This window comes from Sinohyriopsis cumingii, chromosome 2 (genome assembly GCF_028554795.1).
Source record: "Sinohyriopsis cumingii isolate HCF-2022 chromosome 2, ASM2855479v2, whole genome shotgun sequence".
Taxonomy (NCBI): domain Eukaryota; kingdom Metazoa; phylum Mollusca; class Bivalvia; order Unionida; family Unionidae; genus Sinohyriopsis; species Sinohyriopsis cumingii.
The window spans coordinates 170,327,257-170,353,549 of NC_142962.1; the positions used below are offsets into that span (position 1 = coordinate 170,327,257).

The 26,293-nt window shown below is 34.3% G+C and overlaps 1 protein-coding gene across 1 annotated transcript in view; it reads left to right on the forward strand.

Annotated features, from left to right (window-relative positions):
• LOC149806285 (uncharacterized) overlaps window positions 1-26,293 on the forward strand; it is a 478,750-nt gene that overhangs the window by 202,935 nt on the left and 249,522 nt on the right. The window contains exons 29-33 of the mRNA XM_089935589.1: window positions 447-540; window positions 4,750-4,911; window positions 10,748-10,921; window positions 21,089-21,256; window positions 25,087-25,257. Of these exons, the coding sequence (XP_089791715.1) occupies window positions 447-540; window positions 4,750-4,911; window positions 10,748-10,921; window positions 21,089-21,256; window positions 25,087-25,257 (769 nt within the window). The remainder of the gene's footprint in view (window positions 1-446; window positions 541-4,749; window positions 4,912-10,747; window positions 10,922-21,088; window positions 21,257-25,086; window positions 25,258-26,293) is intronic.

Below are 26,293 nucleotides of genomic sequence, written 5' to 3' on the forward strand. Positions count from 1 at the left end.
ACCATAATGTTTGTAGACCTGTCATGGTATTATTGGATGACAAGAGCACTAGTTACATCATAAATGTTTCTAGACCTGTCATGGTGTTAGTGGATGACAAGAGCACTAGTTACATCATTAATGTTTCTAGACCTGTCATGGTATTATTGGATGACAAGAGCACTAGTTACATCATAAATGTTGTTAGACGTGTCATGGTATTATTGGATGACAAGAGCAATAGTTGGATCATAAATGTTTTTAGACCTGTCACAGTATTATTGGATGACAAGAGCACTAGTTACATCATTAATGTTAGAATTATAGAATTTATGATGTGAACTTTTTACCATCACTTATTGTTTTGCCAAGGACTGCACCTTGGATTTAAAACCAAAATGATCCATAATTATGACGTTTTTCTGCACATGAAATATACACATGTTTCTTTTGATTCTTTTTTTCAGACTATTGCGGATTCTAAATGGCTTGAGGATACAGTGGTCATTTCTGAGAGAAAGATTTGCAACACAGGGAGTTCATTCCTTAATGGGGCTTGTTGTAAGTATGACAAGACATGATCACATTCAGTTTTTTAAATTAAAAAATAATTAACTTCATGCCATCATTAACATACCTTTTACAGTTTAACAACTTTTCCTACTTGGTTTCTTGAATGGCTTTTTTTGCAAATATTTGATTTACTGACAAAATATGATTTATATCCTACCAACTTTTTTTTTTATCCTGGGTCATTTTTTTATCCTGAGTCTGAGCTTGCTCCATTTTATATCAAAAAGAACTATATCCAGGTCTCTGGTGAAATATTTTGATGTAATAATTTTGTGCTGAAAAAGTGTGTTCTACACATTTGTTAAAGAAATGGAAATTACCCATTGTTTTTATAGATTATGGGGAATATTAAATTGGACGTTCCATCTGTCCTTCCCACATTTTTTTCAACAGTTACACCCTTAATTATTATTAAATTTTGCCAAGTGGTCTAAAGTGCTCACTGTTCTGGATCACTGCCATCTCACCTCTGTCTGCATGGGTTCGAGTCCAAGGCTCGGATAGCGTGGGTATGTGGGAAAGCCTGCCAGTAGCTTCTCGTGGGTCGGTGGTTCTTCCCTGGGTTTTCCAGGGTTCTTCCTCCACCAGTTATACTGGCTGCCATGTATAGCCTATGTTGTGCTGAAAAATGGCATTAAACCCTAGAACAACAACAACAACATTATTAAATTTTAGTTGGATCTTGTACCTGTCCAATTTTGTTTTACCACTTGTGAAACATAGGCCAGATATTCAAAGCTAAAAATTACAGCTAATCTGATAAATCAAGGTCAGTGATTTTTTAAAATCGTCATTTAAATCCCAGCTGTCTCTGGTTCACTGTAGCAGTGAAAATTTCCACAAGTTGCTATTAAAGTACTTGACAAATGTTTTGGTGTTGAATGTATGAAATAAAACAAGGTACATATAAATGACCATGGCAGATATGGACAGGTGTCATTCCGCACATCAGGTAATTAGGGTGATTATGGTCAAACGAGTCGTTGTGCATGTGGAACTTGCCTGATATACTCTCCACAAACACTGATTTCTCAACTGACAGTAACAAAAGGTGTTGGGTGTCAAGCTAGTATTGACCATTTGGAAAGGGTCAGGCTAGTATTGACCATTTAGAAAGGGTCAGGCTAGCATTGACCATTTGGAAAGGATCAGGCTAGTATTAACCATTTGGAAAGGGTCAGGCTAGCATTGACCATTTGGAAAGGGTCAGGCAAGTATTAATTATTTGGAAAGGGTCATGCTAATATTAACCATTTGGAAAGGGTCAGGCTAGTATTAATCATTTGGAAAGGGTCAGGCTAGTATTAGCCATTTGGAAAGGGTCATGCTAATATTAACCATTTGGAAAGGGTCAGGCTAGTATTAACCATTTGGAAAGGATCATGCTAACATTAACCATTTGGAAAGGGTCAGGCTAGCATTGACCATTTGGAAAGGGTCATGCTAATATTAACCATTTGGAAAGGGTCATGTTAATATTAACCATTTGGAAAGGATCATGCTAACATTAACCATTTGGAAAGGGTCATGTTAATATTAACCATTTGGAAAGGGTCATGTTAATATTAACCATTTGGAAAGGGTCAGGCTAGTATTAACCATTTGGAAAGGGTCATGCTAATATTAACCATTTGGTAAGGGTCAGGCTAGCATTGACCATTTGGAAAGGGTCAGGCTAGTATTGACCATTTGGAAAGGGTCAGGCTAGTATTAATCATTTGGAAAGGGTCATGCTAATATTAACCATTTGGAAAGGGTCAGGCTAGTATTAACCATTTGGAAAGGGTCATGCTAATATTAACCATTTGGAAAGGGTTAGGCTAGTATTAACCATTTGGAAAGGGTCAGGATAGTATTAACCATTTGGAAAGGGTCATGCTAGTATTAATCATTTGGAAAGGGTCATGCTAGTACTAACCATTTAGAAAGGATCAGACTAGCATTGACCGTTTGGAAAGGGTCAGGCTAGCATTGACCATTTGGAAAGGGTCAGGCTAGTATTAACCATCTGGAAAGGGTCAGGCTAGCATTGACCATTTGGAAAGGGTCAGGCTAGCATTGACCATTTGGAAAGGGTCCTGTTGGCTGACTCAGATATTAATCTGGAAACATATTTAATATATTTTAATATTTATATTGTTGTTAACAGACATACAGTACATTATGCATTGACAATGGGAAAGAGCTGGAAGCTACTGCAAAGAGCACAGAAAGCCCTAAGACATAATGAATTACATGATGATGATAGAGTGTGACGATAAATGTTATCAAGAGAGATAGTCAGAAAGTGCCAGATATGCTGGCAAAATGCTTAAGTATGAGCCAGGAAATGTTATGATGTTGTATGCCTTCTTGAGTAAGCATCCAGAGAAATACAAAAGTATGGATGATACATAATCCATTGGTGGTTATAAAACTTTCTTAGCTCATCCCTGAAATCACAATAATGATGGTGTGTCCTAACTCATCTGATATTAATGATTATAACCCAAGAGATTCTGTGGCATGCTGCTAGACCTAGAAATTTAAGTCCAGAGACTAGGTCTTATGAAACTAGATCTGATGCTTGACAAAGGAACAGAAGGCCAGGGACTAGACCTTATGAATCTTGAACTGATGCTTGATGAAGGAACAAGGCCACAGACTAGGACTTATGAAACTAGATCTGATGCTGGACAAAGAAACCGAAGCTCACAGACTAGACCTTATGAATCTTGAACTGATGCTTGATGAAACAACACATAGCCAGAGACTAGAACTTTTGAATCTTGAACTGATGCTTGATGAAACAACATATAGCCAGAGACTAACTTTTGAATGTTGAACTGATGCTTGATGAAGGAACAAATAGCCAGAGACTAGAACTTTTGAATCTTGAACTGATGCTTGATGAAGAAACAGAAGGCCACTGACTAGGCCTTATGAATATAGATCCAATGCTTGATGAGGAAACAAAGCCACAGGCTAGGCCTTATGAATCTAGATCCAATGTTTGATGAAGAAACAGAAAGCCACTGGCTAGACCTGATGAATCTAGGTCTGATGTTTGTTGAAAAAAAGAAGGCCGCAGGCCTCTAGATCTGATGCTGATCAATTAAATAAGAAAATAAATATAATCTTTCAACTTTCAATGAATCTTGTTTGTGAAATACAGTTGTAGTATCTAACATCAGTTTGGTTAAAGCTTACACTTATTTGCAAGTAAGCATTTCTGCATTTTATGTTGTCATGTCATAATGAAGCTTCATCATGTATAGGGATTATGATTTTTTGCTAGATTTATTCCATTATAAGTGGAGGCCCCAAGTGGCTGAGTGGTCTAAGCACTCTCAGTTACGAATCACTGCCATCTCATCTCTCTGCATGGGTTCGAGTCTCGGATTTGGATAATGTGGGAATGTGAGGAAGCTTGCCAGTAGCTTCTCGTGGGTCGGTGGTTCTTTCCGGGGTTTTCCCGGGTTCTTTCTCCACCATTAATACTGGCTGCCATGTATAGCCCATCGTGTGCTGAAAAATGGCATTTAAACCTTACAGTAATAACAATAAACATTATTAGTGTTGCTGTTTTGCATACAGTATCTGCAACAGTTTTAGAAAACAGCATGATCTTTGTACTTCCTGAAATTTGTCTGGTATATTTTGTACGAGTAAATATAATCATGATGATTTCCCAGTGTGCTTTTTATTACCATAGTAACAGCTTACTACTAATACATTGTATACTAATCAGTGAGATGTGCTTAAAGTTGGAAGATTTATCCTCTGCATCAGTGCTAACTTTCATGCTGTGTTACTATTCCTGTTTCTAAGAAATGTGCCAATGTTAACTTTCATGCTGTGTTACTATTCCAGTTTGCTACACAAATGAAGATACAATGATCTGATAGTCTGTGATACAGTTGCAAAATAGTTGTGCATTTTTTTTCTTCCTTTTTTCTATATAAAATTATTTAAATTCCCGAAAATGCAAACCATTCAGGATATGAAAGAATCTATACTATTGTTAGTACTGTGTGCTCCTAAGGCTTCTGTATTAAACATTTTTTTTACTCCACTCAGTAGAATTGTACATATAATGATATTTAATAATATATAATAATAACATTTAATTTTAGTTTTTGACATGCTGCTGCTGTTAGTGATAGTGATGTACCACATTTTTCTTGGAATTTATGACATTATGATTTTCATTTTCAGTTGAATGTGGGAAGGGAATGTTTAGTAACAATCAGACAGGCTTATGTGAATTCTGTGCTATTGGAACATATCAGCAGTTTCGAGGTAAAGAGAGTTGTGTCCCTTGTAATTCATCCCAAACAACTAGGAATATTGGGTCCATGGCAGCAACTGACTGTATTTGTAAGTACAGAGTCTTTTGGTGTTATATTTGCATATTCTTGTTGTTCTGTTAAATTCTTTAGTCATCGTGTCCATTTTTTCATGCTAATTGAATATGCTTAAAGCATTTGGGCAGTTTATTCCAGTTGACACCAGATTTGAAAGAAAGGTCAAATTAGTGTTGCTGCCAATAGGAAAGTGAGGCTGTTTTTAGGGAAATTAAATTCTTCCAATGTGCTATGAAGGCTATTGTCCAAACAGCTGATGTAAGACAAGCGATCACATGAATCACTTTTTATTTACACATGGCAATAGATCAGTGTATTGTGGAGAAGATTCACATAAAATGTTAATTATATCAAAGTAAAAACAGTACAAACACTTAAAAGATAGTATATATAGAAAATTCATTTAACTGAGTCGGTGATTTTCAAATTTAATTATAGAAACTGACTTGGTTTTTATATTTTACTTTTGTGTTACTATAATGACTAATTGACCAGTAGCCTGTGGTCTTCACTTTACCATGTACTGAAATTTTTGTTGGATAAGAAAATGTTCAAGGGCTTCTCATTTTAAAATGCATATAGTACATTGTTATGATGACCAACTTAATAACAAGTACTAATGCGGTATGTGTGAAAGCTGCCAGTAGCTTCATATGAGTTGGTGGTTCTTACCATGGTTTTCCCTGTTATATTTTTTCCACCAATTTTACTGGCTACAATGTGTAGCCTATTTTGCAATGAGAAATGGCATAGAACCCTAAAACAACAACAACATCGATTAACAGAAGAATTACCATTTCAGTGAGAGATGGTTAAAGGCCTTTCTGCATGATTATATAAATGGAGATAATTTTTATTTATTTCTTGATCTCATGTTGTCATTATTCAGTGTGATATGTGAAGTTAACAAATAGGTCTGGGTCAGTTTTATTTGAGGCAACAAATAGTTATGTTTTTCATTTGGGATTATATGAAACATACTCTCAAACAAGGTATTTATAGTTTAACATATCTAAATAGTACATGCATATTTTCTCAGAGCCATTTGAAATGTTAACTTTTCCTTGATTCAAATTAAAAAAATCCAAATAGGTGGTTAAAAAATAATGAATAAAAGAACAAAATGATAGGTGACATGTCTGTACATTATGTTTTTTTTGTCCCTATATCATAGATCAGTATATTTTCAAAGCCATTTGAATTGTGAACTTCCTTCTTAATTCAAGTACAAAACCCCATCAAAATATGTAGTGAAAAGATCAGTGACCAGTTGGCACAATTTTAAATAGTGATTCTTTGATTTCTTAATCTCCAGTTTCATTATTCATCGCCTCAGTTATGGTGCTATTACAAAAGCACGCAAGACAAAAGTGCACCAACATAAGTGCACCGACAAAAACGTGCAGACAACTACTCACAATGATAAACAACCCAACAAATATGCATGTATACAAAGATAAGGTTGAGAAGATAATAAAAAAGGCTAACTGAGAAGACAATACAAAAATGTTAACTGAAAAGACAATACGCACAAGTAATTTATACGGTCTTCTTTACAAGATTAATGTCGAGGAATAGCTCATAACATTAATATCTAACATTTCTATTTTTCTACTTATGATTTATACATAAATCAGGCTAGTTTTGCACAATATTCTTTTTTTTTTCAATAATAAGAGCCACAACATGACTGCGTTATATCCAAATTTGCATTAAAGCGGGGTTGCACTGTATGTTGTGATCAGTTTGGGCTGAATTTTATTTCTTCATATTATTGACATCAAGTGATTATTTTCTTTTCTTTGTTAACATTTCACTACAAGTGTGTATAGGGCACCCGCTTTGTATAGAGTAATAAACATTCTGAGTAAATAAACCAACATTTTCTTAAAGCAAATTTCTACATTTTATTTATTTAATAAATTTTATTGTAAGAACATTTGTTCACATGTTCTTAGGCACACGTATGTCTGTGCACATTTGTCGCGGCATACTTTTGACTGCACACTTATGTTGGCACGCTTTTGTCGGGTCACCCTCATTTACAAATTTATGGGAAATTAAGAAACCAGGCAGACAAGTTTTAATTGAGACAACCAATAGTTATTTTTCATTTGGGATTATATCAGACTTATACTGAAAAAACCCACATTGGTAGTTGTATGTATCAATATTGTACATTGGTATTATTTCAAATCCAACATGAACTTTTCTTCTTGATTCAAGTAAAAACAAAAATACATAGTTTCAGAACTAATAAAATAATGATATAATAAATGACCTTTCTTCGTGAGCATAAATGACAATTCTTTTATATCTTAATCTCGTGTTTCATTTTATTTGATGCCTCACTTAAGACCTTACCCAAAGTATCATACATTTAGTAAAGCCATACTTGGGTCATTGTATGTATCTAAATTGTACCTCTGCATATTTTCAAAGCCATTTGAAATGGAAACCTTCTCAATTTTAACACATGAAAATACAAGGCTAAAAAATAATACAAGATAAAAGCAAGCAACAAAAAAAACAACTTAACTGTATATGATCATGATTTTAAATAGTCATTTTTGTAAAAACATGGAAATACTATATTTTTTATCTTTTTTTGGCAAACATATTTCTTAGCGTAAGTTTCTTTTTATGTACAATAATTTAAAAGATTTTGTGAAAAAATAGTGTTTCGACAAATAATATACATTTAAATAATAATTATTTTATAGTAAGATGGTGTAAAAAAAATTAAATGGTACAAAAATATACAGGAAATATGGTAAATGTAGTTTTAATAAGGGTTGTTGGATTTCTGGTTGACTTGGTATTCATCATTACATTGATGAGATTCAGTGATTTGATTTTCAGTGTTCCATGCATGTGAATCTCCCAAGCTGAGATATCTTTCCTCCTGAGTGATATCTCCCTTCCCTCCCATCATTCACTGAAGTTCGTCACATACACAAAAATTATTATTGACAGATTTTGTTTTATTTCTTTTTTGTGTGTTTTTACCCGTTGCCTCCAGTATAGTATAAATGTGGTCATACTTTCTGTGATCACATGACTGCAAACTGGCTTAAGCAGGGCAAGAGAGTTTAGTTGCTAAGCAGTATAAAACAATTAACTCTGTTGGCTGGACTGGTTGGCTTCACTGTTTGAAGTTTGTCAATATGGATTATACTATGTATGAACAGAAGTATTTATCTTGATTATGATTAGATTACCACATAGCTCATTCAGCATTTTTTTAAAAATTAACATTACTTTGATTCTCTGAACAGAGTGGGTTCTGCTTTAATACTTAGAGCTGTCAAGATGGATTAGAGTCTCTACTATGACCAATTGGAAGTGATTCCAACAGGAATAAAGATTTTTATTGATTTTGATTGGATTACTAAAGAACTTACATGGCATAAAACTGGGATGGTTTGGCTTTGATACCTAAAGTTTGTGGAGATATTCAACTGTGCATTATCTCTGAATGCTAAAATGCCAAACTCTAAGTAACCACACAAAATTCAGTGATTGATGGAAAGTGGTGTTTATTTGGTTGATTGTAAAATCTGCTTTGGTGGGAAGAAGGATATTATGCATTGAAAAGAAACTCCATCTCATTTAATGTGATGACAATATGCCATCACTGAAATCTGTTCGTGGAAGCTGTATCAAATGTGGATAACTTGCTGAGATACTGTTTGCTTACTTTATAGATGAACATAATCTATCATTTATGGTAGCAGACCATTTTTCATGTCTAATCAAAATGATATTCCCCCAACTCAGAAATTGCACAAAATTTCTTGTACAAATGGACAAAGCTACTCAAAGCGACTGTAGCGTTTTGTCCTCATTGGGGTAAGAAAGTCAGTGACTTGTACCACAATAAAAAATTCTCCTTTCTTCTTGAAAATCCTGCCTCTTTTGAAGTTAAAAGTCCTGACCAAATTTTTTAAATCTCCTGATATGTCCCAATCTGACTTGTTTGTTCTGTCACATGTATGGTGTTCCATGCCTTCCTTTGTGGGATTATAGCCCCTTATTACTTGTCCTCCTAAACATGTATGATGTTCCATGCCATCTTTTGTGGGAGCTATAGCCCCATATTGCTTGTCCTCCTAAACATGTATGGTGTTCTATGCCATCTTTTGTGGGAGTTATAGCCCCATATTGCTTGCCCCCCTAAACATGTATGGTGTTCCATGCCATCCTTTGTGGGAATTATAGCCCCTTATTATTTGTCCTTCTAAACATGTGTGGTGTTCCATGCCGTCTTTTGTGGGAGCTATAGCCCCATATTGCTTGCCCTCCTAACACCTGATAAAAGTGTGGATACTCTGTACAATAAAATATAAAAATATTACATTCTGGCAGGCAGATAAAAGTGCAGATTCTCTGTACAATAAAATATAAAAAATATTACATTCTGGCAGGCAGATAACAGTGCAGATTCTCTGTAAAATAAGAAACTATTACCATTCAGATATCGTTTGCACATGAAATGAACATGTCAATGGTAGGGAACAAATCTTCTTTAACGACTTTTGTTGTGCCTTGTTATAAGTTTGTGTATGAGCATCTGTCATCAAAAAGTATCTAGAATCATTTTTTTGGACCATTTTGAAAGAAAACAAAGACTCCACTGCAATAATTAATACAAAATATTACAGTTTAAATAAAAGCAAAGATGCAGAATTTTAATAATTTTGTCTCTCTTTGTTTCTCTCTCTCTCTCTCTCTCTCTCTCTCTCTCTCTCTCTGACACATATATTTGAGACTAGAATACATACATGTAGTGCCCATCCCAGATCTGTTATGAGTGCAATGAATGCATATTGTTTTCTTAACAACATAAGGTATGAGAATGGACATAACTTTGTCATCATCTTTGTATTGCCAGAACAGTACCTGGTGATTTGTCATCATCTTTATATTGCTAGAACAGTACCTGGTGATTTGTCATCATCTTTGTATTGCCAGAACAGTACCTGGTGATTTGTCGTCATCTTTGTATTGCCAGAACAGTACCTGTTGATTTGTCATCATCTTTGTATTGCTAGAACAGTACCTGGTGATTTGTCATCATCTTTGTATTGCCAGAACAGTACCCGGTGATTTAGCTTTTATGAATATTTTTGTTTTTGTATGTTCATGCAGGATCCTTGAGAATTACACTTTCTTTGGTTTTAATTACCCCTCTATAATGCTGTGATTTGATGTCAGAAGAAATCATACATTATCTTTATGAGAACTCATGCATGAGAGAACTAGCAGAACTTGTTCAGTTTTGTTTCACTTAAGTCATATTTATTTTACATTTAACCTTATCGTTCTTTTCACCACTGCAAAATCACTGACTTTCACATGATAATTAACAAAGCATATTGTGAAAACTGCAACAGAAGTTAGGAAATGAATTCTTCTGTGTATTCCAATAATATTGTTTTGATGCTTTAGCATAGGTCATATTGAAGTGAACTATGAAACAACACAGGAATTTTCAGAGGAGCTCAAGTTTTGAAAATTGATCCTGTTATAGACACACACCTGTATTTAAATTTCTACAGAAACATAAGTATTAAAATAATGAAAGTTTAGGCAAGCATTAATTAGAACGAACTTGTAGAAAAGGGGGCACAACTAATTATATTTCAGCCTTGGGTGGATAGAGAACCTCAAGTAAAACCCAAGTCTGTGAAAATGGATATTTTGATCTTCTTGATTGTTTTCCTTGAGATGTTTCATTGTCTTGATATGACTTATGTTAATCTAAAAGTGAGCAAGTGTGTAGTGTATTTAGGTTAGGTGATCTTGTGACAGCAGTGGCGTTTATTATTTTTATTATTTTCCTGCAGCTGTGTGTCCTAAAGGTCAGTATTACAAATACAGTACAACTACACTGATGGGTTACTGTCAGAAATGTCCAAGACACTTTTACCAGGATGAGGATGGTCAGTCATTCTGCAAGCCATGTCCTTTCAAAAATATTACAGCTGAAGAAGGGGCAAATTCCTCAACACAGTGTCAGGGTGAGTAGGATATTGTAAAATTATATTGAATTATTCCTGGGGAATTACAGAATAACATCAAATTATTGTAGTCATATTGGGTTATTTTTTAAAAAATTGTATTTACACTAGTGTAAGTTTAGATGTCTCAAAGGTGAGTTTAAATATTTATTGAAATTAAAGGAATAGGATTTAGTTTACTTACTCATTGGTGCATGAAGGGAATTCTTGTTATCACATTGTTAATCCTAATTAAACTCAAAGCTATTATACCAATCATCTAATCAAGATTTTGGCCATAATTTACTTATCACTGGAATGGTCATGTACTTTTTATCGTGGTATTCTTTGATGTTGCACTGATAATGTCACTGGTAATAATGACAGGGAATTATACATTTTTATTGAAATACATATTCCACAATTTCTTTTGTATTTATGAGAAAATGGCAAAGATTCTATAAAAGTAATAGCAATTGAAAACTAAAAGGTGTATAATTTATTTAGTGTTGGTGTCACTTGTATCGAATTTTCAGATCTACTAAATAAAATGACCTCTATCAACTGAGTACAAGGATAATTTTCATGAATTTTTCCTTTAAACTATAACCATGTAAATGATTGTGCAGTTTTCTTATTACACCACTCCCTCGATAACTCACGTACATCGGGGTCCAGAAACATCGACCGCACTTTAAGTGAGGCACGAGTTATCGAGGGACCTATAAAATAAGCCCAAAATGATCGACGACATAAAGGAAAAATAAGGGGGGGGGTAGGCAGATTATAGTGTTGAATACTCACTTTATAATTGTGCTGAGATTAACTGTGAATAAATATCTCTTCATAACGGTGTACTTTGTTTATTATTTCCTCATAGAGCAACATTAATTTCAGGATAAATTACAGTATATTGAGGCGATCATCGAAAACATTATTCCACGTGGTTTCCATTTGCTTAACATGTGTACCACTTCACACATTGTGTACTACGTCACTAATTTTTATGTTGAATTGGATACATTCTAGTTCTATTGTTTGATCCAAATTAGACGTTTTTTTATATACAAAAGATCGACTCTTTTCGAGAAACAGTGTCGATCGAACGATAGATTTGATTGCGATAGAAGTAAAATGGAAAACAAAACACAAGGGTTAATCAATACTAACATATTGAATGGGTCTACAAATTCAAAACAACATAAATTAGAACAAGTTAATACTTGCCATTTGTGCCACGCTTGACAAATATCAATTCACTTTTTGAAAAAATCAGTTATTTTTTTGTGTGTGTGTTACTCCTTGGTTTCTCTGCCGCCGAGCAAAATCCCTCAGATTTCTCAACTGCATAAGCTTTACATAGTCAACATTTTGGGTCTCCAGCCACCTTATGAGAATATCAAAAGATTTGATTGCTTCCTGTGCAGAGGGGGAAGGTGGTGCAACATCTGCGTCTGCATCACTTTCAACACTTGTGGTACTCTAGTTAGAATCGTCTTCTGCTGCAAATGTGTTCATTATAGAATTAATTATTGTTTCATCTGACGTATTTGGCTGTGGGGCAATCATTGTCAGATCAAATCCACTCCTCCGTATCATCAAGAGAAACACTCATCTCAGGACCATGAGTCTGTACAAATTTCTCCCAAACAGCCTTGGCATTAATGACATCAGTTTTACTGAAACCTTCAAAGTCACTATCATCGTGGCTGTTTCTGTTTTGCTTTACGTCAAAGGCAGCTACAAGACCCTTATTCCAGCACCCCAGGTCTCTTTGTAATCGATTTTTTGATGCAACAAACACTTCTCAAGTTGTTGATCAAAACAAAGCCGGCATGTAATTAGGTTCTCACAGCAGTACTCATGGGTTTCGATGTGACGGTCGATTGACTCTTTTCATGTTTTCAATGAACAGAATATGTTGTGATTATAATGTTTACACTGAAATGGAATTAAAGGATTAGAACGTGACTTTCACACAGGAGGACGTTTAATTGGTGTTTATTTCATTCTCTGTTGCCACCTGTTAGCATTTACCAGAAGTTTTCATTGATCGCTATTTCACCAAACTGTTTATTTACAGTATACTGACAACTGTTTATCATAAAAACTTACATAATATATGATATCTTTAAACAGAGGTCTCGCTAGGATTTTAAAACTGGGTCTTTCTGCCTCTGAATTCAATCACTAAATATAAGTACATTTTCTCACCCGTCTGCCAGTCAAAGCGTCTGAACTAGCCGCCTAGCTATTGCATCATGTTCTTTTATGTACTCTTATAAAATGGCAACATGTCTGTACATCAAGGAGTCTTTCAGTCACTGAATTCTGTCATTGTAAATATCGGCACAGCTAACTGATAAACACATTTTCCCACAAAGCAGGTGCCTGAAACAGAACTAGCAAATCTTTGAATTTTCCCGCGCACCTATTACATGCGTACGGAGGATTCCCGCCTCAGTGATTTTCTGCGTCCCAGATCAAAAATTGGTGTCCAGATATGTGTAAGTAAGCGTTTTCGAGATCTCTGAAATTAATTCTTATTTAGAACTTGCAAATTTCAAAATATGGATTCTATTTTTACAGGCATTAATCACCATTTTCGATGATAAAACGAGCAATGTATCGAGGTTTAATTTACCATTTTTTTATCTTATTTTTTTCTTGTTCAGCATATTTTAAAGATATTTTAAATACATTTTCTCTGAAAATAATCAGGAGCCAAGATGGACACCGCTTTATAAGCGGGATCGCGAGTTATCCGGGCATGAGTTATCGAGGGAACGGTGTATAGCCTTTGATCATGGTTTGTTTCCATACTATATTCTGATACCTGTGTAAACATTTAACATTTATTGTTGGACCATTGAAGTGATAGCATATGTGCTTAAAACTTACATTGATGAAACTGTCTTTGTGAAATACTGTAAAGACTGGGCAATAAACATATACTGAAATAAGCATACATGCACATCAGCCTTGTATTTTTAGAACAGAAATAGGCATAGTTTTATTTAAAATGAAAACTTGGTGTAGAATTATGCTTTTGTTTAATTTAACCCTTTACCTCATAGAGTATAGTTACAAAGTGCAACGCACTATAAATAGAACACATGTTACCTATATCACCCCATACACATAGGCCTGCCTGTTAACTGTTAGGCAATGTAGTGTATGTTATGTTATGTTTAACAGCAATTTTAACCATCTTACATTTTTGGTACACATCTATTATGTGTGGAAAAATTTAAGAGTAAAGTCCGATTGTTATAGGTGTGTAATTATTTTTCATGGAAGAATGTTTTATGTGCTTCAAAATCTTGAGGGAACTCGTTCACCATCATGGCCGCGTGACCAACCATAGGTGCCATTTCTTATACTTGAAATTTATATGTTTTTCGTCTGCGTCTACATCACTAAGTCATCTGAATTTGATTATTTATAAAAACTAATTGCTGCCTACATCAATATCAGAGCCTTTACCTAAGTTATTGAATCTGTCGTAGTTGTGATTCTAATCGTGAAAACTTTGTAAGTACTGAATGAAATCCGTGACTGCCATTTTGGATAGTGGAGATTACGACCCTGTTACTTTAAATAGCAGATATCAACCAGTGCATAAACAGTGACCACGTGATCTGACGTAATTGTCATTCACAGAAATGAATGTAGTATCTAATAGGGGGTTTTCCCCGAAGGTGGCACTACAAAAAACCGGCATAAAATGGCTGATATTTACAGCAGACGTCAAAAGGCGCTTCCGTGCGAATGGAGTAGAGGCGTCAAAAGGCGCTTCCATGCGAATAGAGCAGAGGCATCCAAAGACACTTGCATGAGGTAAAGGGTTAACAATTAACCTTTTCTTAATTACATGTTAAGCATGGCTTTTATTCATGCATGCATCTCAAATCAAGTCTTTTATGGTGTTGTTCATCCATAATATAGTAATGGAAATTTTACTAATGCTATCATGATTAGATGCTATGTTGTATGCTACAGCCAGGCCAGCACCCTCAAGGTGCAGCTTATGGCAAGTAAAAATAGAATTACTTGTGTCTTTGTCTGGAGTATAACTTTCAAGTCAACTAATATATAATTTAGAGAAACTAGGCCCTTGTATGTAACATAAGAGAGGGTACATCACACACTGCATCCAGGCCTGCTGCCTCATGGTCAGCATCACATCAAGGGAAAATGGAATTCTATGACTTATATCTTGTACAAAGTATCATTTTTGAACCAATGAATATATGTTAATTATACTTAAGTTAATTACATATCATAATTATATCATGTATTGCATACTATAGCTATGTCCCTTGTGACATGTGAAGGTCAGAGCAAGGGAGAATGTGTCCCTGACTTATGCTTTTGACTGGAGTATAACTTTTGAACCACTTTATATATTTTAATGCAACTTTAGTCAGTTGTATAACATGACTATGTGTCTTTATGCTCCATAAACGTGTGGTAAGTATGCACCATACATGGAAAACCATCGTTGTTAACCTGGATTCAGCAGCAGGACCTGGAACTTGCATTACATGTATGGTAATGCCTCAATCTCTTTTGTGACTCATTGGGGCTTGCACCACCACATGAAGTTGTTGATTACTTAACCCAGCGGTGCCCCTGGATGACAAAGTCGTACACCACTGTCTTATTCAATGCTATGTTTGCAAACTTGGATTGGATTACCCCTTAAATGGACATCTTGTTGTTGAAGCATTGAATGCACTTGAGCTCTCACTGACACCACAGACGCTTACTGATTTTGCATTGTTACTTAGAAAGTACGCTTGATGATATACAAAATGACTATGAATATTTTTAGATGCTGTAGCACATGGACAAGATTTTGTTGTTGTTGTTGTTCTCGGGTTTAACGCCATTTTTCAGCACAAGATAGGCTATACATGACGGCCAGTATAACTAGTGGAGGAAGAACCCTGGAAAGCCCAAGGAAGAACCACTGACCCACGAGAAGCTACTGGCAGGCTTTCCCACATACCCACGCTAGCTGAGCCTTGGACTCGAACCCACGCAGACAGAGGTGAGATGGCAGTGATCCGGAAAGGTGAGCACTTTAGACCACTCGGCCACTCGCGGCCCCCATGGACCAGATGTGGCCTATGAACATTTATAGATGCTATAGTGCATGGACCAGACATGGCCTTTGCATATTTATAGATGCTATAGCACATGAACCAGACATGGCCTATGAATATTTATAAATGATGTTGCATAATGGACCAGATGTGGCCTTGATATTGACCAGGTTTGCCACCAAAGCAGATTTGATTGAGTTTACCAGCCAGGTTGTAGTTGATGTTGACCCACGTGAGCTTCTGAGTTTTCAAAATTCAACTGGAAAACATGAGCCAATATGGACATTCAGGATGTTGTCATAAAACTGAGGCCCCATTGTGAAGGAACTGGCCAAAATCAGTTAAATGAGGAAATCAGAGACTTTGGTATGTCATTTGTTTCTGTCAAAACCTATGTTGATGTTGCTGATGCTGCAATGAAACAAAGCATGGATGAGTAGATCACAGAGGTGCTTTCACCACATGTAATAACTTTATTGAGCCAAATTCAAAGGATATGAATCAAAGGAGAGAAAAATACTAATACATTAACCATAGCAAATGGTTGATTTGTTTTCCATCTTCTTGAAAATGGTTTTCATACCCCTAAACCCCATATCTTATGTATATTAATTTAACTGTTTGTCTGTTAGTTTTAATTTTTTTTATTTCATTACATGTTATTGTAATGTAACATTGTTTGCTAGAATTGACCTTGTCCAAAACTGAGTTCATTTCTGCTTGATCTGATTGACTATTTTTTATTTTTTTATATTTCATTTATGTTAACAACTAATAATAGCTTCATTATTCTCTATGTGTATCAGCTCATTGTCAGGATTATTATTCAGGTAAACAAGAAAGCATAGATATTTTGATCAATGTCAGGGTTTTGGAGATTCCTAAGTGAATTTTGTAAGCTATTATGCTGTAAATAAACAAGGCTCATTAGATCATTATTGAAGGTTTTTTCCCCATTAGGTAATGGTTGTTATTAGAAAATGCTAATTGTGACCTGAGGTCAGACAGAGAACTATATTATCTTGTGACTGTGAGGATTTTACCAGTCATGCTTTAACATCAAGCACTTTAAGTTGTATTATTGGATTGCGTTAATATTGGGGTCACATTAATGCGGGTTTTACAATATTTTACTTTTTTCAGAGAACAACTCATTGGCAAATATACGTGTATTCATGTCTAATGTATATGTTGGATAGGGTATCAACACCGTTTATCATGCCATTATGGCATGCATTTCATCTATAATGCATGTAATTCCATTGAAAAATTGCACACTGATTTACAATATTCAAGAATTTTCCCCCAGATCATTGTGTCTGAATTCAACATCTAATATACAGCATGAACAGAGTATCAACACCATTTACTTGCCGTCTGATATCGTACCTTTGGGGCTTGAAATTAATCCGTAATATATGTAATTCTTTTGCAGAAATTGCATACATATTTAAACTATTAAAAAATTTGTCTGAATTCAGTGGGAAAAATGAACAGCAAAATTAGGTTAAGAAAGACGAAGCACGTGTATGGTTCATTATGTTCCAGGGTCTATGAACGGTGTCTGTACAAATTTCATGCTGCTAAAATTTTCTCATGCTTTTCCGTGTAAATTTATCCGTTGCAAATTTCCAGTAATTAATGCTTGTACACGCCTATTTGTTTGAATGACTACAGCAAGAATAATTACCAATCAACACATGCTTTCAGCCTGCAGATAACTTTTGCTTTGGATTTTGTGAATATCGAAAGAAACATGTGAAAACTACTAATTATTGTGCAAAGTGCAGAGAACGACTTGCATTTGTGAACTTGCTTTTCCATAATGGTAAAATATTTTTATAAAAAATAGGAAATTAATAACAAGTTCATAAACAAACGTTATAACCCAAGAACTAAGTGCAATAGACCTGCAATGGTCACGAGTCACTTATATAAATTTTTATAAGCTGAATGCATGCACAATTTCATACCCTTTCAGTATCCAGCTAAAAAAGCAGACATTATTTACTGGTCAACTGATAACAATGCCAATAACACCACTAAGCCGACCAAACATGTTGGCGGCTTTCGTTTTTTGATGTTTATTAAATTATGAGAATCTTTTATCAACCACTGCATTGTCTGCTGCTTGGTTGTTTATGCAGTTAAAGAAGAAACGTGTCGGCTATTGTTTGAGCAATGACTGTATACAGAATTAATTGAAGACAATCACAAAGACAACTTACTGGCTTTACTCATGGATCAATAGTAAGTAACATTTCCGATAATGTTTATTTTGGCATAACACTTCAAGAACCTGGTGATATTGTTAAATTTCAGAAGCTATGCCACAATCATATTACATTAAAATTCATATGCGAACTCGTTCCCAAAATGATAATAAACGTTTAACACACTATTCCTCATACTTAAAAAAAAAAAAATTTTTCCGGTATGAGAAAAATACACATACATGTATTTAAAATTTCAGGAACCATGCCACAATCATATTAAATTTGAATTCATACATGATCTCTTCCCCATAATGTTAACACATTCTTTATACACTATTTCATGCACTTTGAACAAAAAATATTTTTTCCTGTGCAAATGAATATAGGAAATTTCGGTAGCCATGACACAACCATGTTATATCTGAATTCGCATTATGACGGGGTGCATTATATTGGGGTTGCACTGTATGTTGTGGTCAGTTTGGGCTGAATTTTATTTCTTCTTATTAATGACATCAAATGATTATTTTCTCTGGAAATACAAAAGGGCTTTGACAAAATTATTGGTTAAAGACATTCATTGGAATTTATACTGAATTCAAACATGGAAAATTATTTCTGTGATTCAACAAGAGACTGTTGACTCATCAGCACTTTGCAGGCCATATCAGACATATCACCACCTTCAATTTTGGATCTCATCAGGACTTGAAAGTTTTATTCAAAACTTTTTATTACTAGGACTTGTGTCTTTAATTCTTTGGTTATTTTTGGGTTTAATTCGCAATACCGTAAGTTCTTTTTATCTCATTTTTCACTTTGTGTTCTAGGGAAATAAATTATTTGTTAAATTTTACAAAGCTTGTTGTCTTCACTCTTTCTGTTACTTATTTTAAGAGCATAGACTGGTAACACTTAAAGGTACAGGAGTCGGGATGATAGCTATTTCTCTTAACTAAAATTAAAGCCTGGTTGGGTAGAATGATATTGTTGATAAATAATCAGTGACATTTTGGTTTTTTATCAAACAGGACACTGTCATTGCAGATCTTTTCACATATACAGAATCAACATCATTTTCACCAATATGACATTTAGTTTAGCATTTCTATTCTATCTGGATGAGTACTTAACTATGGTGTGTTAGATTTATATTTGCATATATGTGATGGATTCTGAACATGATGATGATATTGCAGAAGTTATTGACAGGGTGTTGGACCAGCTAACAGTGAATGCTAGCATTTATAATAATTATGTTCCACTCATCAGTAGATATCTATTTCAGAATGGTGTTACCAGGCCTTCATATATCCTCAGATATATTCTATGTAAGGACAAGGTAGAAATAAAGCAGTAGGGAAAAATGTTCCACATCTTATTTTATGTCTGCTTAGTACAAAACGTCCATTTGTCCACCATTTACAGTTACCAAGCCTGATGGATGGATTGAACTTGTAATGGGTAAAGATGAAACTGGTCAGTTTTGGACTGGAGAGGTTAAAAATTAGTGTGATTGTCAATGAAAGATGGCAAATGATTTTTGAACAATGACTAAAGTTCTTCACGATCCATAATTACCAAACATTGTAAATGGCTTGCACTTGGGATAAAGAAGAAGCTATCAATTTCAAGGTGTGGTGACCACCCCACCCCTGCAAATGGTTTCCACAAAATAACTTGTGTTCTCCACCACCTACAATTACCAAACCTTGTCATTGACTTTCACTCAGAACAAGGTAGAATCCTGTCCATTTCATGTTCAAAAGGTCAAAGGTCACTTGGTGTGGAGAAAAACCCTATTGATTTTGCACCAAAAATATCAAAGATCAAGGTCACAGACTGAAAGAAGATTTCTGCAAAGCAACATCAGTTCTATATTACATCAAACAAATTTTGCAACTGGTATGCACTTAGGGCAAGAAAGAAGGCTTTTAATTTGCATGTTCTAAGGTTAAGGTCAATGTGACTAAAAGAAGAAGAATGGTTTCTATAGAGAAATATCACACACTTGAACCAAACATTGGGGGTGTTCTGCACATGGGGTATGGAAGGAGGGTTTCAACTTGTTTAGATATGTTTGTTATTACATGTGTTATTTTTTATCATATCTAGATATAAATATTAATTTAATTATTTAGTATTAGCATTATTATTATTATTAGACAGTGTCACATATCATTGCGAAACCCCTTGCTCTAGGCCCAGGTCATGGTATGGGAAAGTATACATCAGCAACCTCACTCCAGCATGGGTAGAACTGTTAAATCTATGAAGCTATTTTAATATAACTTTAGCTTTTTATATATCTTGACCTGACAGTGTCTCGTTTATCGAATCATTTCCACCATCCTCAAAGGCAAGGTCACAACAAGGGTAACTGTATGTAACTGACCTATTTTCTTGTACAGGCTGTCACTTTTAAACCCCTGCAGATATATGGATGAAACCTTACCCAGGTCATTAGTGTTCTTTTAAGTCTGGTTGGTAGGCATAAATATGAAAATTGCACAAATTGTTGTATTTTATTGTTGACACGTGTATATTTTTTAAAAAGTATGTATGCTTCTAATCCAAATTTTGTAGTACCTTATAGCTGTCTCTATATTATTGTTATCTTTTTTGCCTTAGAAAATTAACAATTTTTATATATCAGCAACTGCAACCTGATTATATTATAAACTAATTCATGTTTATATCTGAGTGAATACAAGATAGAACACGCTGTATCAAATTGTCCCTAGCATCAGTCACATTCCTTTGAGTGAATACAAGATAGAACATGCTGTATCAAGTTGTCCCTAGGATCAGTCACATTCCTTTGGAAAAGATAATGGTCATATATATGGTTCTAATTCAAGATGACTGTTTGTCTGGTGAGGAACCTGCCTCTGGAAGTGATGCTTCCTGCAGGAAGTGTGTAAGAGGTACATATCGCACTCGAGGTAAAGATGACAATTGCCAGCCATGTCCAGCAGGAAACACTACTGATAGCAATGGAAGTACCTCTGCAGCAGATTGTAATGTCAGTAAGTACCCCAAACTTTTGATAAACACTACTTATGGCAATGGAGGTACCTCTGCAGCAGATTGTAATGTCAGTAAGTACCCCAAACTTTTGATAAACACTACTTATGGCAATGGAGGTACCTCTGCAGCAGATTGTAATGTCAGTCAGTACCCAAACTTTTGATGACCAGAAACACTAAGAAGTTCATTTAATGACCCGACATTTTTTGCAGGATCACTTTTCATTGTATGCACCAGGATTTCATCACCATTTGAAATATATCTGCCAACCTGCCTGTCAGTGCTTGTTATTTTTTGCTCGCAAAAGAGTTTTATGGTCCCATGGAGAATCATTGCACATACATTGGGAATAATTTTAAGAAAACTGCTTTTCAAATGAAGTTGTTTGATTTTCTATGTAAATTACATTTTTTTCAAGATACCCAAGTTCTGAAAGGTTACTAGCAACTAATACTAAAGCAAATATGAGACTAAAACAGTCAGTACTTTATTAGGGACTCATAGAAATGCCCAAAGATTTTACAGTAATGGTAGTCTGACATTTTTCACTTTTGGATTCAAGAGGGTATAATGCATTTATGATGATTACACTGAAACCAAATATTAATTTCAGTTGACAAAACTTATTTAATTGGTATTTATTTATTAAAGTGTTGCCACCGATAGGCTTTTGTGACATTTTCTTTGATCAAATTTTAGTCAGATACTGTTTTGAATAGAAAATTTAACAGAATACATGGACTCTTTATAAAATGTTAGAATTTCATAATATTGATTCAAATATCTGGTTGCTGACCACCAATTTTGATGATAAAATGAGTAACCTGTCATGGTTTCATTTTCATCTGGTTGCTGACCACCAATTTTGATGATAAAATGAGTAACGTCTCATTTTCATCCCGAATTTCATCATGTTCAGTAGGGGCCAATTTTTGGGTGTGTTTTCTAGTTTGAAAATGGGATCCGTGCCAGACCTTGCATTATGAATGTGCGTGCAAGTGATCCAGACACAAGTTATTGAGAAAGCGCTGTTGATATAGTCTTTATGATGATGATAATAATTAGACAAGAATCCAAAAAAAGAGTTTGCAGACTTATCCTAGATAATGCTGAGAACATCCCAAATACAGTGAATGATATTAAAGTGTTAACAGTAATTGAACATATTTTTCAGAAAGGCTAGAGTTATGCACAAAGTTTTAAATAATATTTCTCCATTGTATCCCAATTAACTAATTTGTGCTAGAAACAAGGCAACACTCCCAATTTAAGATCAATTTTGGCTAACCACCTTTTCATCCCAAAACATTATCAAGAACTCTTTAAGACAAATTTTCACTATCCAGGGTCACTAATTTGGAATAGAATCCCAAAGAAAATTAGATAAAGTGCAAATATAAATGATTTAATTTTAATCTAATTTTAATCTAATTCAATGGAAGAAAAGTGGAACCTGTTTGATTCAACAAATACTTTACATCTTAAAGTATAAAGTCACAAACCTTTCACATTGTCTCCCGATTTATGTACTGTATATACACAATGTAACTAGTTTGGGCTTATTTACAGTGTGTGTGTGTGTGTGCGCCTATGCACATGTGCTTTGACTGTTAATATGCATATAATAGTGGGCTACAAGGATGATTATTTCCATGCAACCAAATGTGTCACCCTCTTTATTATTTTGATGACTGGATTGTGTATGAAAGAATAAAAGATTCGAAAAAAGACATGAAATACAGTAGTAGCTATGGAAAAGAACTTGCCTACTGGATTGGATTTTTCGATAGCTTAAATTTCTCTTTTTACTCACACCAATACATTCTATACCATTCTGCATGGAATGAATCCCTGAAAATCAGCACTTAATGACCCTGTCAAAACGTATATAAAGGGTCATGTTTCTGCTGAAATATTTACAGAATTTCAGTAAAATTGGTGATTTAATGTTTTGCTTTTTTTATATTTGTTGGGTGTGTTAGCTAAGTAAGAGTGTCATTATACATATGAATGTTTACATGGTCTTCTTCTAATACACATATATTAAAAATATCTTGGAGAAAGACCCATTATATTGAACATATTGGACTCTAAACTGCTATGTGACACTTGCTCTCTACAAAGAAACTTAGGATTTGCACATGCCTGTTAGTTTCCGTAAAGTGATTTAAATATAAAAGGAAATCATGAAGAAAAAACATATAAAAATACTTAATTCTTGTTAGTAAAGCAACTGTAATCATGTATGGACTTCGTAGATAAAAAACTTATGAAAGTCATGGGCATACATTGTTTGTGAAAGGTGGTCCTGGTCCCAAAGTGTACCAGCTGTTTTCTACTTTAAATTGTATTAAATGCTTCAGAGAAAGCATTTTCTTTTATTCAGATTTTAATTTACAGTCCTTTAGAATTATGGATGCTGATAACTCTCAGTTGTTCAGCATCATTTGGGGAGGAGAGGCACATGTACTGACTCCCATTGGACCTTAAAAAAACACTTTTTGAGTTGCAAAAATGCTTAACAGTTGTCAGGGATGTTGGCAGGTATTCTTGATTGCTTTTTATGATTTTTATTATGATGTCATTTTTGCATACTACCCCTGTTAGTAATAATAATAATAATAACAATAAAGACTTTATTTTGAGAAGGTAATTCAGTTAGTTGCATAACTAATTTAACTTGAGGCCTTCTATCTGTTATGTACAATATGTACAGTATATACAACATGATGTGAAGAATCTGGCTTGACACTAGATAATTAAGTGATTTTAAAAATCAAAGTATCAAGCCTGGAACATATGCGCAGGCATCTGTGAATACATAAACATATATAAAATATAAAATATCCTGCATTGAAAATTCAACTGTAAAAATGAAGCAAAACTACAAAACAGTAGGCGATATTTATTTTGCTACAACTGTTCAATTGTCTAAATATTTCATCCATTTAAGACATTGATTATGAAAAGAAGAAATGCTAGGAGCCTGCCTTATGTCACTGGGAATGTTGTTCCATATCAGTGGACCAGTATATTGAAAACTTTTCTTAAACAATTCCTTCTTTGGCCTTGGTATAATGTAATTCTGTTTCTTCTTATGTACCTTAAATTTGGAGTACAATCATCATCTAATTGGTGAAAGATATTGCTTAGATAGACAGGAATGGCTTTTCTGGATACTTTATACAGCAATTTTGCCTTTTTAGAAATATTCTTTCATGTATTGTTAAAATCTTTATATTATTCATTACATCCTGGAAATTGTCTATACATTGATCTAGAATTAAATTTCATGCCCACTTTTGGAGTCTTCAAAGTGTTGTCATGTTTGAATTAGAGGTATTACCCCAAATTACATTACAGTAGTCCAGATATGGCTGAATATAACTTTTATAAAAGATGAACTTATATTGAAGAAGAATGTATGTTTTCATTTTCCTTAGTAGCCAAAGATAAGAACTAACCTTTTTTGAAACATGTTTGTTCTTAGATTAGTTTGACAATAAATTAGTTTAAATATGAACCAGAACAAATTAATCCCATGTCAGTTTGCTAACACCAGTGGACTGATTAAGTGGAAAACTGAAAAGATTCCATATCAGTAAGATAAGCCAGGTGACAAATATCTTTTTATTTTTCTGCAGGGATATCCACTGCAACTAGAACAGTTTTCATGACCTACTTATTGAATTGCTTACACATGAAATTAATTTTGATCAAGAGATTTTTCTTGATTAAAATTATTTATCACTTGTTTAATCTATGTTGATAAGAGGCTGAATCATGTTATAAGTGCTTAATATGTTTAATAATTTTGTTCTCTTCATAGAGAGGTGTGTTGCTGGTGAGTTTATATCTGGTGACAAGTGTATGCCTTGCCCTCTGGACACTTACCAGCCAATGGACATGCCCTACTCATACACAAGCTGTACACCATGCAATGGCAGTTTTAACTATGGAACCAGGAATGTGAACTCTACAAACATCACAGACTGTAAATGTAAGATATTTTTCAGAGTCTATTGTTTTCAGTAGCATATGGCTTTCAAAAAAATCTTTAAATTTTAAAAACATTTTAAAATGTATCCATTAATTAGTTATCTACTTTTGAATTCCATTTTTTTCCGGACATAGACCTAGTCATGTATTTTTGAATATGAGGTTGCTGTTAAAAAATATAATCATATAAACTTTGCAGATAAAACAGGAGAGCAATTATATTTGACCGTGCCAGCTAACCTGTTTCATAGCTGCCAAGTGTCCCATTTTTCCTGTATTTTTGACCTGAATACGGGTGTACGTTTTTTTATGTAAAAATCCTTTTTTTAATTTTAAAATATTTAGATTTAAAATATCCTTGCAATTTTCTGTTTCGAATGGGGAATAGTTCTATTCTGAGAGTAAATGCATTGTATGTATATAGGGATATAGACTTGTAAAATATGATTGTTTCATTCAAAATCGAGGCTACCATACCAGTGTTTAACCAGCATATTGGATTGCACAAATCAGTTGCCTCCATTACTGTATCTTATATTTGCAATATTCAACTTCTTGTCATGTCGAAAAGGAAAGCAGAAGTTAAGAAGTTTCGCCAGCAAAGAAAAGAACACAGAACTGGTAGGACAATTATGCCATCTTGTTTAGATCTGTTAAACCATCTGGTAAAGGAAAAATTGTGTGATTGTGATTTCACTGTTTGGTATGGAGGCACCCATGACATAAACAGCATTAAAAAGCTGATAAACATCAGCTTGCTGCTTCATCATCAACAACACAGCTTTTACTTACAATGATTATAAATACCAGCAATAACCTTGATGTAATTTGATCATATGTTCATTTCACTACATTTATTTTAGAAATGAACCTTCCTCTTTCATTTGCTATTGTTGATGGTGATTTATTTCATACACTTTTTTAAGACAGTAAAATCACAAAGGATTATTCGTGTACTAGAACAAAAACAGTTAAGTAAAAATATGGCACAGAATTTAAATCATTATGAGAGATGGTACATTGAAATCAATAATGAT